Raw genomic sequence first — 16,192 nt, forward strand, 5'->3', positions numbered from 1 at the left:
AGCTGGTGCCCCACTGCCATCCCCCAGGTCTCAACATCCCACTCCCACCAGGGCCTCAGGAGCCAGAGCTGGTCAGACCTGCTGCTCCCCAGGAGAGGCCCTGACCTCCATGGATGGGGGGGCTGCCATCCAGCATCCAAGAGAAGAATCCAGTCTGCCCCCAGTCATCCTCCCACCCCCCTGCCCAGCCTCTCCCCTCCTCAAGCCCTTCCCTGAAGAAGCCAGGGAACCTCTGCACCCCCCACCTCCCTCCCTCCTTCTAGACCTCAGTAGATTAGTGAGCATAACAGGGCTTGTTCACATGGGTCTCTCTGGAGGTCTCACATGGGACTCAGGAGGGGTGGGCATATCGGTTTAGAGGGTGACAGGCTCTCTCCTGGACTCAATTCTAGCCAGGTTCCCCTGAGCCTTCTCTGGATTCAACCTTGGGCTATAAAGACTTAACTAAACACTAACATAGTTTCTAACAGCTCAAGGCCACATCCCAAGGATGACCGCAGCTCCCTGAGAAACACTCCAGGCTGCCTGAAGAACTGGCTGTTTGTCCCAGCCAACACCTGAAGAGGGGGCCCTGGTCTAGCTTCTGTGAGAGGGTAGGAGCCTAACTTCGATAAGCAACAATTAGTCAACACAGATGGGTTTCACGTGGCCAACGCCCCGCCCTTCCCACCTTTTGCACCTCTCCCACTCTACGGAGCCCCCCTCCCCGTTCCTATTCCCTCATTCTCCCTTTAAAACCCTGGTCACCTCAGGTGCAGCTGAGTTCAGTTCACGATGGACCCATTTCCTGTATTATTGCTACTGTATATTATTGATTGAAATCTGTCTTCACCACTTTAAGTAGTGCCTGGCTTTGTTTATGTTTGGAAAGGGGAGGTGTCCAGGACTAGCCTTATTATTTATATATTTATTAACCTTTTAAATAAGCACCCCAGGGACATTTCAGTACAGAGGTCTACAGATCATATTTTGAGAAATTATACTTCCCTTTTCATAATTATATGGATGCCATTTCTCTGGCAGCCCTTTTGAACGGGAGCTGTATTTTCTGACTGTGGGTCCCGTGGCTAGCACTCCTGCAGGGAGCGAGCTGCCGGCAGTGCCCCACAACTGTAGGGACCGGGAGGCGGGAAACACCTGTACCACTAATACTGGGAACTGCCAGAGGGCAGAAATGACACAAGGGGCGCCTGTTTCCCCCACCCCCGGCCCTGCGGGTGTCTGCTGAGCTAGCTTTCTGCTGAGCTACATAAAGGGGAAACAAGTGAGTCTCCAAGGTCATTCGAGCTCTCTCTCATCACTTCCTGGATTCCCGATACTTCCTGACCCCCACCCCCAGGCCACACTTGGACCTTATTATCATCTGGAATCTACCATAAAAACTCTCAAAAGTCCAACCTTTCCTTCTCTGAACATAAGCGCTTGTCTTTCCAGTTTCCACTCATGTGTACCCACCACACACCTGCTTCAGCTGCATCAAAACCTCTGGTCTGGCGCCCCATTTTCTCCCAGTTCCTACTTGGTCTAAACCCCCAAGTTGATCTCTTGGCCTCTCCACTTCCAGGCCACCTTCAAAGTGCTCTTTCTAAAACTCAAGCTTGATCGTGACCTTTCTCTGCTTAAAACATTGCAGTCTGTGCTGCCTGGTCACGCCCACGTGCCTCCGCCAGGCCCCCCAGGACTGGTCCCCTGCTCCCCGCGCGGCCTCACACACTGCCTTTCCCGCCTCGCGCTGAGTGCTCGGGAGCAGCAGGCTGTGCACGTGCGAGCACACCTGGGGTTTCACGCTTCTCATCGCTGCATTGTCCTGTCTAGACCAGGCCTTTCCTGCATCTCATCAGCCTAAACTTCTGTGTGGCTTCCTTCCTCTTCCCCTCCTCCAAGCCATCCCTCACATTTACTCCTTTCCAGCCAACCAAGAGCTGAACCACCGCTTGGCACACTGCCTTTGTCACGTCAACACACTGTCTTCTACGTACACCTTCAGGGGTCTGTCCCTCCTCCCAGTCTTAGGAGTGCCTGGAGGACAGGGACTGTGTCCTAGCCAACTCTTCCTCCAGCACCAGGCACAGTGTCTGGCTTGTAACCCGGGCCCAGGTCAAGTCCCACCTTTTTCATGGACTCTCTCCAGCTTTCTAACCTTCCCTCCTCTGAGCCCTACAAGTTTTCTGTGTCATTCTTGCTCTACTCATACATTGAATCATCTTTTTCTTTTTAAAAATGGCTAATTTCTCTCACAGATTTCATTAGAATCAGTGAGAATTTTCACTGAGTAGCTGTTGGCTTTGTATCTCCCTCCCTTGTTCTGTCACTCAGATCTCAGTAAGGAGCCAGGCTCCGACCCAGTTTGCCCTTCAGTACGATGGGAACACAGGCAGCCATAGGCGGCCATGGTTTTTGTACCAGCTGACTCCTAGAGCCAGGGTGTGTCCCTGACCCAAGGACAGACAGGCTGGCCAGGTGAAGACTCTGCGTTCTGGCAAAAGCACTGCCCAATCTGGGTCAAGCTGGGCAAAGCAGAACCTTACTCTTGGGCATTTTTATTTAAAAATATATTAGGGTAGATTTGAGACTAATAAAGAATTGTGCAGATTGGAGGTAGTGTGACATAAAAAATATTACCTTAGCCTCACTCTATGAACCAACTTTGAAATAATGGAAACATCCCCAAATAGGAACCTGGAGCTACTTGCAATCCTGGCTCGCACGTTGGGAAGCCCAGCAACACGAGGATCTTTATCCCTGGTTTCTCATCAGCTCCCTGTCTTCGTGTCCACCTCTCTCGTTGACATCAACCCCCGACTCATTACAGAGTCCGGGCGGGCATGGGGACTTTCTGCTCTTATGACCTAATGGTGTGACCCAAGTGCCTAGTACTACACCTGGCCCGGAGCAGGTGCTCAGTAAACAGCTCTCGTCATTCTCCTCACTGTTGTTGTCACCGTTATTGACTCATTCAGAATTACTTTTACTCACTAAGGTACTTTAACCATCACTGGCTTACTAAATGTGACCGACTAATGGTTTTCTTTGCAGGAGTGGAAGAACGTCGCAGCTGACGGAGGTGGCACTGTCATTACACACTCGCTTGAAATCACGCAGCCACAGGCCTTTGCTGGGTGAGGCAGGAAGTGGGGAGGTTTGGTGCTGGGCTGAGCTGGAGGGAGCTGAGCAGCATGTGGCTGACACTCAGCGGGGTCAGGAGAGGCCAGGACAGCCCAGGGGAGGCCTGGGGATGGCCACCTTGGGCAATGGCTGCTCTCACACATTCTTTACCCTGTCCCTCCAGCTAGCTCTCCAAGGGTTGGGGGTTCTTTAGAGAAGAAAAAACTCAATGTGAATTTTCCACCAGCTTGAAAGGGTGGAGAATCCCCTACCATGACAGGAAACACATCTGTACATGAGTTTGAGAGCTTCGGAGAAAAGCCAGGCCTTGGACTCAGGGTGGAGGCAGCCCAGGGACGCAAACCTTCTGGCCGCCACAGCCCCTGTGAGCGGGGCCCCCGCCGGCAGGGGCAGCTGGGCTGTGAGTAGCCGCCGCCGGCCGGAGCAGGGGGGACGCAGGCGCCAGCTGTGCTCTGACTGCACGATCTTGCCCCCGGCGCACGACACGCTTCCCACTTCCCAGGGGCTGACTGTACTGGGGAAACGAGGGAGAGAAGCCCTTCTTCATCCTTCTAGTCATCCTCCTGTGCCCACGTCACCCCTCACGGAAGCACTGCCTACTGTCAGGGATTCTAGCAACAGCCCTGCTTTCTCCTGCCTGTGGCCCTTGTTCTTTGCTTATAAATATTCAACTATTTACATTTTAAGTCCTCACCATGTGGCTAGAATTGGTTGGAATTCGTACATCTTCACTGGAGAAAAAGAAATATTCTATAAGCAATCTTTGTGAAATGATAATATTAGAAAATACAATGCACAGGCGGCCCGAGGCGGGACGGCGCTCACGCCGCGTCGCTCCCCAGTGTCGTCTCGCTCTCCTCGTCCGGCTCTTCCGGCTCGCTGGTCCAGACCACGTCAGCTGCGTCGTCCGTGGGTGCCCTGGGGCAAGAAGAAAAATGCCGAGGCCTTTAGTCTTGAAAGGAACAATTAAGTTTTTCATTCTTTCCTCATTTCGATGAGAACTTTAAGTTGTCACCAATCATTTACCTCGCATCCCTACTAAAACTAACTTCCTCGTCAGAAGACTCATAGGATAGCTTCTGCGCCATATTTTTTTTGCGTGTGGCACTGAGAGGTCTGTGCATGTCCCTGAGCCAGAGCGGCCACATTCTCCACACGACGCCCTCCTAGAACAGAAAAAGGGGAACATTCATTCTGCATCTCCCCTGCTTTCTCTGGCAACAGTACTTTATCCTCCTCAGATTTACCTGGCTCTCACTTCGCTTTAAGCATTTTCTACGGAGGAAGAAGCCCCTTGGAAGAAAACACGCACAATTAGTGATGCATGCCACTTTCCACGTCTCACACAGTGTGCCTGTCTGGTCTTACTGGGACTAAATGGGCACCTCAGTAAACACTCACCACCAGCAAAGGCACCTCACACCCGGACCCTGATGATAATTCCATGCACACTGGGCTCCCAGAAGCTCTCCATGCCTGTCTGAGATGGCCCCCCCAGTGTCCCCAGACAGGCCTCTGCATGTGGCCGAGCACGGAGTTCAGGCAGACTTTCTAGCCCCACTCGCCTGCTTGGCCCTGCCAAGTGCCCTCGTGCAGGGACGACCCTGCACAGCCGTGTGAGGCAGAAGAACGTGACTCTGGAAGTGTTCAGCCCAGCCCTCTGCAGACGCAGTCATATGCAGCACGTGCTGGGGCTGAGGGGGAGGGAGTCCCTATTTTCCTAGCGGCTTTGTCCTGTAAGCTGGATCACACCATCTAAACCCGAGTCCAACTAGCAGAGCTATCTGACTCACTGACTTTCACACTACAAGCTGTCTCTGATGCTAAGTGAATTGTGAAATCAGTTTAAAGACCACGACTAGCACTAAAACACAAAATATGCTTTTTTTGAATATACATAGAATAGGAAAAAATCAGAGTGCATAATAAGTTTGTTTTAGAAACTCCTTGTGTCCATATAGTATGTGGTGCTGATTTGTGACATAAAATGTAGCTCACAGCCCAAGCACAGTGTGATCAATGAAGGCCTCAGTGGAAGGGAAGCATCTTTTTGATACTCACTAGCAGTATCGCCATGGGGCAGGACCTTTTCCCTTTCTCTTTCTCCACTTTCTTAATATAAAAGGAAGAAACAAACTGCTGTCTGAAGTTTCTCCCAGTTAAAATTCTATGAGGTTTGCATAAAGGGAATAGACTGTGGGGGTCTGAAAACCAGCAGGAGGACAAGGGAAGTTTCCCTGCCACTTTCTAAGAAGGACTCATATATTCTCCCTTCCAACAGCTTTGAGTGAGGCTGGCCCTCAAACCCTAGAGCCATGTGGCCTTCCCTACCCCAGAACCTCCAAGAAGGCCACTGGCCCAGCCCAGCCTGATGGCCACCACCAGCAGAAACAGGTGAAAACCCAAACCTCTCCCCTCCCTCTTCTTCCCTTAAAGGACTAGGAAAAGCGGAGGCATCTGGGCCTGTCCCATTCCAGCTCAGCTTTGGCTGGGGAGCTAGTTTTGCTGGTAAACAAATTCGGGTAAAGCATTGTGATAAATAAATATTCTTCCTGCCTTTTGTGCTTTCTTCACTATAAACTGATGAGATTGAAATAGATGAGGTCTAAGTTCTCCTCTAGTTCTAAAATCCTACTTCAAAAATTACCAGGCTAGGGGGAGGGTACAGCTCAGTGGTAGAGTGAGCTGCTCAGCATGCACGAGGCCCTGGGTTCAGTCCTTGGTACCTCCACTAAAGATAAAGAAACCTAATTACCTCCCCCACAAAAGTAAAACAAACAAAACATAAAAGCTTTTACAAAAGTTACCAGAGTAATATTTACCTTACGCTTTTTTTCTGACCTTTTGCTGCTCTTCTGTGCGAATAAATCTGTTTTGGAAGAAACATGATCAGAATTATTCATCACAATGACTAGCTCCAAATATTTATTCATTCCTTTTCATTTTAAGTCTTATCTACCCAGTGAGACGAAGCCTTTTTTGTGGAAGGAATGCTCTCTTGCTTAATAATCCTTTGCTTCTTTCACAGTACCTAACGTAGGATCATGCACACAGCTGGCAATACGTTTTACTGATGGTTTTAGGTAACATTCAACAGATAATGCCCAATACAAATTCTTAGAAGTAGGAAGACAAAAGTATCTACCAGGAACCTCAGCATCATTTTAAAGCCAAGAACAAGAGTCAGATGCCTATCATATGGCCACTACTGGTCACTGTTGAGGAGGTCCTCATCACTGCAGGAAGAAAAACACTGGAAAGGAAAAGACAAGCACATTTGCACATGAAATGATAGACAAGCTTTAGGTTGGAAGCAATATGAGAATTCAGGAAGATGGCTACATACAAAATCAAGATATCACATATAAACTTCAAAAACTTTCCTACATAACACAGAAGACTAAGAAATAGAAGAAATATCCCATTTACAATATCAAAAAAACCGCATAAAGTACCTAGGGATAAACTTAACTGAGAATGTATAAGACCTATGTGATGAACATTAAAACTCTTCTGAAGGACATTAAAGTGAAAAATGTACACATGGCATGAGATACCATCTTCCCAGAATGTTGTAAAGATATCAATTCTCAAATTGATCTACAGATTCAATGTAGTCCTATATAAATCCAAGATAAATCTTCAACAAAACCTGGGTAGTTGACATTTGGGAGAGAAAATGTGAATGAATATTTATGAAACGTATGAAAAAGATGATCAAACAGCAGGAGCTTACCCTATCACTTATACAATATGTTCCAGAGCAACTGGAATTATTCAGTGTGCTACCAGTACTAGGAAAAGATAACTGGATCAATACAACAGAGTCCACATAAGGACAGTATTTTTATTATTACTTTTTTAAACTTTTTTTTTTATTGAGTTATAGTCAAGATAGTATTTTTAGATTGGTGAAGAATGAACCATTCAGTAGAAAATTTTGAAACAATTCGATGTTCATACAGGGGGAAAAAGCTAGATCCCCTACCTCAACTACACTAAAAAACAAAACAAATTCTAGACAGATTATAAAAGTACTAGAAGAAAGTATCAGAGACTATTTTTATGCCACGAGGTGACAAAGGCCTGGCTGAAAAAACCCGCTAGCCACGAGGACGGGCTGATACGGGGACAGACGGTCAACATACGGCTGCTCTTCCGAGCCTTTGCCCTCTCCTCCCCTGGATTGTCTGTCTTCTTGTTCATTTCTAAAACTCTTTACAATAAATAAATATGGGCTTTCATTGATTTTCAGTGTTTCAAACACTTCCCAATGTTTTTGTCTCTGAGGGGACGAGACAGAAGAGTGGAGTAAGGAGCTCAGGCTTTACAGTCAGGTGAAACTGGCTTCTGCTTTTGGTTTTGTCACTGGGGCCTTAAGTCAATGTCCTACATCTATGAAACAAGGATGGTACTGCCGTCCTCACAGGACTGTGGGGATTAAACCAGACAATACACGGAAGACTCTTCATCCAGTGCTTGGCATAGGTCGGCGCTAAGTCGGTGACACAGACAAGGTGGTCAAATCCACCAAAGCTTTCTGCCTGTGGGATCAGGCTCTGAAAGCTCTTTTCCACCACACGATTATAAACATATTGCTTCTATTTTCTTCTAATACTTTCATGAGTTCTTTTCTTTCATGTTTATGGAGATATGTTTAAGGTAAAAAATGGGGACCTGCTGTTATCTTTCCACCAAATAGTGAGGGAGCTGTTCTACTACCATTTATTCATTTTCTTCCACTGATTAGAATGTTAAATGTGACATTTCAAAAGTCTAAAGAACACGTGGGTCTGTCAATTGCTGGGCTGTCTAGCTACTTCAAATAAATATTATGTTGCATTACTCCTCATTGTGGAATTGACATAATGCCTCATCTCTCTTCCACTGAACATCATTTTTGTCAGCTTTAGGAAAAACACTACATGGTCTCTGTCCTGAAAAAACTTATCTAAGTGGGGAGAGGAAATAATGAAATGAAATAAATACAAATGCAAGGTTAAACTACATAGCAATTAAAGCAATAAAAGAGGAGTTTATAGAAATTCTACAAAAGCACAAGGCCATATGCCACCGGCAGATGCAGGGGGCACAGTCTGGGCAATGGCCAATGGCCAATGACTAGCAAGCTGACCCCACGCTACCCTGCAGCTTTGTAGGCTCAGAAGTCAGACTCTGCCTTCACCAAGAGGGATCTCAAGTCTTCCTATTGAGGCAGTCCCACTTCATCACTATCACAGGATTGATTAGAAATCAGAATGCCAAATTATGACTCGTCAGTGAGAAATACATCTGTTCTACAGACAGGGCTTCTGTGTCTACACAAGCAAAGAACATCCTCCTGCAGAGACAGGCCTCCATGGCACACTGAGGCACAGCTGGAAGACTACAGGGTGAGAACAGAACTACAACAAAAGGGCACACTTCAGAGGAGCCTGAGGCAGGATTTTATTCACAGTGTTTTGATGGAACCTACCTACACATTGTCCTACACACCGGAGAAGAAAGCTGGTAAGTAAACCTAATGAATGGACAAGATCACACTTTTATCTCTTAGCCATGTCCTTTCAGCCCTCCCAGGGTGACTGATGGCTCCAGGAGGTTGGAGATGATGTATCTCATCATTTCACCCAACAAGGACAGAAAGCAGTGAAGGGATGACAGTGACTGGTGAGGTGCAGTGTTCTGAGTTGAAGAAATTTTACTGCCATGTCAACTCTGGCCTCCTTATAAACTTGACTTTTCAAAATAGTCTAATGGCTTGTTACCTTGGGTTCAGTTCCACAGAGACCCCCTGGGACTGGAGCTCCTTTAAGAATCCCGGGCATATACTTTTCCATAAAAGACCAAAGCCCATCTCAGCCCTTGTGACTGAAGAGGACTGTGGAGTAGTAGCAGGTGGAAAGGTAGCTGTGAGTTTCAGTTTGCAGGTTTTGAATCTCAACTGTCCTTACCTTAAAAAGGCAGAAACTTATAACCAAGACCGCCACTACTGCTGTTACTGCCACAGATATTAATACTGCCCACATGACTCTGCTCATATAGCCGGATCCTGGACCTTCCTCTGTGAGCTAAAAAAATAAAGAATAATTTATTATTCTTATTATTAAATAATTAATAAAAACAAAGAGAAAAGATGAACTCTAACTATTCTTAAACCTACTTAGACACTAGCTCACTCTTCTTCTTTGGGGGGTGGGTGGGAGGTAATTAGGTTTATTTGTTTTTTAGAGGAAGTGCTGGGGACTGGACCCGGGACCTCGTGCACGCTAAGCATGTGCCCTACCACATGAGCTATACCCTCCCCCTTAGCAGACTGTTCTTAAACTACTCTAAACCCCATCCTTTCAGGTGAGTAGCTTATAGGTTCATAAAGAACCTACCAGATCTCATGTGTTACTAATCTTGTCAGCATTTTCTCCTACAATTCATCTTGTGTGTTAAGGCTCCCCTAGGAATAGCGGCACCATTCTCTAAATGAGCACAGTGGGAGATCGCTGTCTTAGCCAGTTTCATGGATAAGATACAGACCAGGGGCCCCTAGTCTCCCTGCTTTGGCACTTTAATGGCATGTCCTACACTGAGTAGAAGTCCAGGTCCCCATGTGTCAGGCATTGCCCTCACCTCATGTGGCTCCTGCCCTGTCTCTTCACTCCGGCCTTCTGTGCTCTCAGTGATGTAGTTCTCAGTTTCCCACAGGTCAGTATCCCCCTCTGCCTGGGACAATTTTTCTTTTTGCTGTTCACTGAGCAGCTTTATCAGAAGGCCTGTTCTGGCGAAAAACTTGGCACAGGACAGCTTCACGTGCGTCTCAGAGCAGTCCATTTTGAGAGTTCGGATCAAATGAGAAATGAGGCCTCTCATATAACCATTTGGTACGATCGATTGTAGCTGCTGGTTTACCTGGAGTTCAAACTGATCACCCAAGGATGAAAGCCCTGGGGAAGTGAAGCTGGTGGGTTTAGAGGGTAACTCAGTGCCCAAGTTGTGGTATTCCCGTTGTGTTTCGTCCGTGTGTTCAACAGTTGGCACAAAGTTGCCTGTAGTAACAGAATATGCGCTGGGAACATCCGTACGGGCAGCGACTTCAGAGAGACTGACTGTTCCTTCCGGCACAGTCGCCTTTCCTGCGAGAGGGTCTGAAGAAGAAAATAATTCTGGTGGGTTTTCATGAGAATTTAGTTCTCCTGAAGAAATAGCTTCTCGTGAAGGAGAATTTATGAAGCTCCTCACTGCAGAGGAGGGAGGCCTGCTTGCAGACGTTCTCCTGAGGAGCTCTTTCCTTTTCAAATTTCGATTCCTTTGGGCCTGGAATAAGCTGTGCATCGCATAAGAGCGACTACCAAGGAACAGGCGTTGTTTTCTGGGATGTGAGGTTGGTTTAGAAGCTTCCATATTTCTAACTATACGTTCTGCATCTTCTAAAATACTGTAGGAGGAGTCTTTTGATTCCTGTCTAACCTCAGATTTAGGAGGGCTGGGGGTAGGGGGCACGGAAGAAGAGACTGCTGCTTTGTCTTCATTTATAAGTGAGGGTTTTGTGTTGAACGAGCTTCCCACTAACTTCCGGGGCCTCCGCATCATGTCAAGCTGCCCCCCCGCTCCTGGGGACTGCCTCCTGAGTACCTCTTCCTTGGCAGCGTTCTCCATAGCTGGCTGGGCATCCTGTTTGCTCCAATGCATCAGTTCATTGACACTTTCTTTGATGACGACATCTGGGTCCTTGAAGACCCAGTCCACTCCCCGCAGCCTTTCCCCTACACTCTCAGTCTTTGCTGGGCTGTTTTCCTGTGGTTGGGCAGTGTCCAACTGCTTTTCATCCTTGGCAGTGTTCTCCACAGGTGTCTGGGAATTCTGTTTCCTCCGACGCATCAATTTTTTGACACGTTTTTTGATGATGCCATTTGGGCCCCTGAGGACCCAGCCCACTCCCCGCAGCCTTTTCCCTACACTCTCAGTCTTGGCTGCGCTCTTTTCCTGTGGTCGGGCAGTGTCCAATTGCTTTTGAAAGGCCTGCCGTAATTTGTGACCCAAAGGGTCGGCACGTACGAGCCTGGCAGCTTTTTCCTTCTTTTCAACTTCATCGATTGTTTTTTGCATTTCTGAATCTGACCATTTTTTCAGATGATAGAATCTCTGCAGTTTATTTTTATAAGGTAAATTGTTGGATTCAGGTTGAACAAAACGGTCCCTTGTGTTTTTTTCCAAATAACCCAGGGACTTATCTCCATCTTGTAGATGTGAAAAGAGAAGTTTAATGAATGGTAAAAATGCTGTCTCTAAATCGTCTAGATTTCCCTCCGAGAAATAAGGCAGTACATAATTTAGTGCACTGATAACATCAATTTCGTCATTAAAGTCTAGCTGTTTATCGACGAAGGCTGAGAAGCTGACACCATGTTCGTCCGAGGACGCCTTCTCTGGCTCAATAATCAGCTCGGTGCTGGTATTATTTTTCCGGGCTTGTAACACCTTCATGAGCAATCCTTCTATGTTCCCTACAGCTGCTTCTTCACCTGTCAAAAAAGAAGTCTTTTTGGTAACTGAAGGCTGATGGACAGTTTTTCGCCAGTCCACAGCCACATATCCCAGTCAAATAAATTAGAAATCAGCAAATGTCTGCGTGCCACTTAGAGAGGGGAAAAGAAACCTCACAACAGAAGGTGAAAAAGATATATTTTGAAAAAAGTGGCTATCTACTCAGAAAATTCCATGGTGTGAAACAGAGTGACAGTGTTTAGGATTAGTCCACTGGTTTCAAGGGGCCAACTGCTGGGTACTCAAGAGAAGTCAAGGCTGGGAGGACAGCTGTCCCCCACTGTAACTCCTCACTTCCATACACACTGCCCCGTTCCGCCTCAGACGCAGAAGAGTGCGAGGCTTCCGCTCTCTGCCTCCTCAGTGTGCTCGTGTCCTGCTCCCATCACAGGTGATCACGACAACACCCGCTGCTAACAGGTCCTCATCTGGATGTGACCTTTTCCACTTACCCCCAGTTCTACTCCTTGTTTCCTGCTCCCATATACCCAGTCCCCATGACAGGAGGCTCTATACAGAGAGAAACACCATGTCCACCTTGGCTCTCTGCTAACATGTGGGCAGGGCTGCAGGTTAAGCGATTTGCCAGGCTATATGCAAATGTGGAATGTTAAACAGATCAGTGGAATAATACTTGAAGTCCTAAAACGCAGATGGGAAAAAGCAACTGTTGTCAGATGTCTACTTTGCTTTCATTTCATTTCACTCCTAGTATTCCCAGCTTCTGACTTGGGGTGGAGGGGATAGCTCAGGGGTAGAGTGCCTGCTTACCATACATGAGGTCCTGGGTTCAATCACCAGCACCTCCATTAAAAATAAATAAAGGAGCTTAATTACTTCCCCTCTAAAAATAAACAAAAACATTTTTAGAAAATTAAAAACAAAAGCTTCTAACTTTCTGAAGGTCATGTGTACCCCTGTGCAGCTGGGTCTCTCTTACAGAAGGATTAAAAGTATTTTTGGTGGTGGTGGTTAGGGTCAGAGGAGGAGGTGAGGGTCAGAGGAAGAGGTGAAGGTTCATGAGAAAGGAGGAACAAGAGGTCACAGACAGCCCGAAACCACGGACAGAAGATCTAGGCCCTAGGCCACAGCACTTAACACCTCTGATCTTGCTTTTGCTCACTGTAAAAGGAGATTTAAAATGCCTGTTCTGCCCACTTCAGGGGGACAAGGAACTAATACAATCAGTAAAAAAAAAAAAGTCTGGAAAATAAGGAACGTTTTTATGTCAGTAGCAAAATGCTGTTATTTATAATGTGCTCCAGCTCATTGATAGGGACCAGTATTCAAGCTGCCTGGGCATGAAAGCACATTTGGGAAGTCATCAAGTTATGTGCCAGTAAATCTAATGTATACAAAAATCTTTGAAAGCATCTTAGTGTTTTGTGGATAGAAATGCTTGAGATTCAGAGCAAGTTCAGAGCTGGACAGTCTAAGAATAAAAGAGCCATCCCATCCACTGGAAGGGCTAGGTAGCAGCTTCTGGTTATGGAACCAGAAACTCTCAGGCTGCAAACAAAACATAAAACACCACCAATTGTATTCTTTTATAAAACTGCAAAAGTAAAATAAACAAAAAGATATTTACACTTGCCCCAAAGACAAAGCGTACTTGAGACCTAACGGATATTAAATCAGGTTACAAACTGTGATGCACTGTATGAGAAAGTTCTCATTTGGGGGTAAGGCATCAAGCAGAGAGCACAGTATACAATATGTGGTCATGAATGTTAATTCCCTTCCCACTTCCATGCCTTTCTCTTGTTCCTCTATGTATGTGGATCAGTGACATTACTAAGCTAACAATGTAACTGAGGTATTATGAGTTTCATAATGTAACTGAGAAGCTGACTTTTAGCAAAGGAGGGGGTCTTAGAAATTTAGGGAATTGAAGCTGAATGAATGAATAAAAATAATTCTATTACATCATATGTTTAAACATTTTATCATCACTGATTAAAGGTAGAAATTTAAAAAATAAAAATTTAAAAATTTATTATCAGGCAATTCAGACTCACCACAATGTGTGGTGCTTGCTAGGCAGTCACTGTCACAGTGCAGCTTCACTGTCTTGCAGACAACTTCAATAGTCTTTTTAAATTGGCAGAGGCAGCATGTCCTATGGCTAGGTAAGATCCTATAAATGGAAACAGAGAATTAAATAAGTGGTAAAACAGTGACTTGAGTAGGGAGGCAGGCCAAGGCCACCATAGGGCAGTGAAGAAAGGAGTTCTTAGGGCACATGGCCTGGAGAATTGGACAGGGGCCAGTTGGCCAATTGCTGCTCTTAACTGTTGTAAATAAATACAGAGGAGCACAGAAGTGCCCAACAGAAGAGTAAGGGTGGCAGTGGGTGTCGGTGTGCCTAGAAAAAAGGTGCTAGGGATTAGAATTGGGTGACACTGATCTGTAGTTTAATTCAGAAGTATCTCCTCCCAACCCTAAAGTCTCACTTTGGGTTGAGAGTGCACAGGAAGAGGGCAGACTTCTAAGAAGAGTCTGAGTAAGTCCCCAACTTCTGGAGTCCCTTTCTCAATTCCTAGTTGTGAGTAGGAAATGTATTAGAAATTACTCTGGGTATTAAAAAAAACACTGTGGTTAAATAATAACAGATCACATTCGCCAAGTCTGGATAACCTAAACATTCAAGAGAAAAACGTTGAGGTAAAACAATTATATTAAAGAAGAGCATATGAGTTCATAGTAATACTCAAAGTTGGGGGAGCACTTTACGGAACAATGCCAGCGAATAATGTAGAAGGACAGAGAGAATTAGGGAAGTGCCATTTGCAACTACAGTGTGACACTCAATTCAGAATGAAATTACCATTGATGCACACTTGGGTGAAGAGTGTTTGAAAGTAGGATCTTCACTGATTCCAAACTATCACCCCATAGAATATTTACTAATTACCAAGGGAAAAGATAACTTTACAATGGAGAGATACGGTGATACCACTTTAATCAAGTGGTCAAGCTTAGCATCAGGCAACCTGAAGCGATGAAGTAGGAAGGATGTATCGCCAGGATATCTATTCTTCCTCAGAATGCTTACTTTGGATCTAATTAAGACACAGACAAATTCAGATTGTGGGGCAATTTATAAAAAACTGGCTTAGGCTCTGCAAAAATGCCAATGTCATAGAAGACCAACAGCAATGACAAAAAAGCAGTAGAGAAATATTCTAGGTTAAAGGAGACAAAGACATGACATGAAATACCTAATCTTCGACTGGACCCTGTATCTAAACTAAACAGACTTAAGAATGTTATTCACTTCTGGCTCAGATGAAGTAACAGGGAAACATTTCACCTCCTATCTGAAACATTGAGGCGGGGGACAGACTAAATATATGAAACAAAGAGTTTTTAAGAAATTGGACCTCTTGCAATAAAGTTCAGTCATCCCCAAGAGATGGGAAATAAAAATGAAGTGATCCCTATGACTCCCCTAGTTTACATCGTTCAGAGAGTTTCCAGGTCATGGTACAGGGAGGAGAGACTCAGGCAGAAACTGGAGGACTCCCTGACTGGGGAACTGGAAGAGTCCAGGAAAATCAAGGTGCCTAGAGTTCACAAAGCACAGCACTAGAGAGAAAAGAGGTGCACAGACAAAGAACTCTGGAGATACGCAGAGGGATCTCTCGAGTATTCAACAAAGTACTGGTCAGTGCATGCGTGTGAGGAGTTACTTGAGGCCAGGAAAAGAACCACATGAAAGGATTAATGATGAGGGTAACTGGATGTGACACAGTGTTGGGAATAGGACCCATCCCTACAGGCCAGATGCTCAGAAAAGCCTTCTCTCAGTAGTTGTGAATGATAAGCTCTAGGCTAAAGGCTACTTCTGGTCATACCTAATCCAAAAGGATAAAACTGACTTCACCCAAAACAAAGCTCAAGCATATTTATAGGAATATAAAAATATGTAGCACACCATAAACTAAAATTCACAATGTCTGGAATCAAATGAAAAATTACCAAGCATGCAAAGGAGGAGGAAAGTAAGTGCCATATTGAGGAGAAACAGCCATCGATCAAAACTAACCCAAAATCTATACAGATGTTTGAATCAGCAGAACAGGACATTTTAATAGATATTATAACTACTGGTAGATGTTAAAAACTCAGATTAAAGACTGAAAATGTGAAGTATAGGCATGGAAGAAATAAAATAGACCCAAATTGAGCTTCCAGAGGTTAAAAACAATGTTTTCAATTGAAAAGGACACTGGATGGGATTAATGGTAGATTAGACACTGCACAAGAAAGGATCAGTGAATATTAAGGAAATATCCAAAATGAAACACAAAGAGAAACAAGACAAATCAGCAAAAATGAACACAGCATCATTTGATGAGCTGTGCAACAACTTCAAGTGGCCTAATACATGTGCACTTAGAGTCCACGAAGGAGACATACAAAAACTTGAATAATGGCCAAAAATTTTCCAAAATGCTAAAACATGATAAATCCACAAAGGCAAGGTCAATGAACATTAAGCATTAGAAACATGGATAAAGCTAAA

General features: G+C 45.3%; 1 protein-coding gene across 10 annotated transcripts in view; it reads right to left on the minus strand.

The window, feature by feature from the left end:
* Positions 1-261: 261 nt before the first annotated feature.
* LOC140685416 (leucine-rich repeat-containing protein 37A-like) overlaps positions 262-16,192 on the minus strand; it is a 42,732-nt gene continuing 26,801 nt past the window's right edge. For 8 of the 10 annotated variants that reach the window (XM_072940682.1, XM_072940681.1, XM_072940678.1 and 5 more), the window contains 6 exons: positions 13,683-13,801; positions 9,751-11,642; positions 9,081-9,197; positions 5,949-5,995; positions 4,153-4,292; positions 262-4,044 (listed from right to left, as the gene is read on the minus strand). In XM_072940682.1, coding sequence (XP_072796783.1) covers positions 3,809-4,044; positions 4,153-4,292; positions 5,949-5,995; positions 9,081-9,197; positions 9,751-11,642; positions 13,683-13,801 — 2,551 coding nt within the window. In that variant the 3' untranslated portion in view covers positions 262-3,808. Of the gene's footprint in view, positions 4,045-4,152; positions 4,293-4,373; positions 4,420-5,948; positions 5,996-9,080; positions 9,198-9,750; positions 11,643-13,682; positions 13,802-16,192 lie in introns of all 10 variants that reach the window. The other 2 variants (XM_072940680.1, XM_072940683.1) reach the window with 2 other exon arrangements.

The sequence above is a fragment of the Vicugna pacos genome, chromosome 16 (genome assembly GCF_048564905.1).
Source record: "Vicugna pacos chromosome 16, VicPac4, whole genome shotgun sequence".
Classification (NCBI taxonomy): Eukaryota; Metazoa; Chordata; class Mammalia; order Artiodactyla; family Camelidae; genus Vicugna; species Vicugna pacos.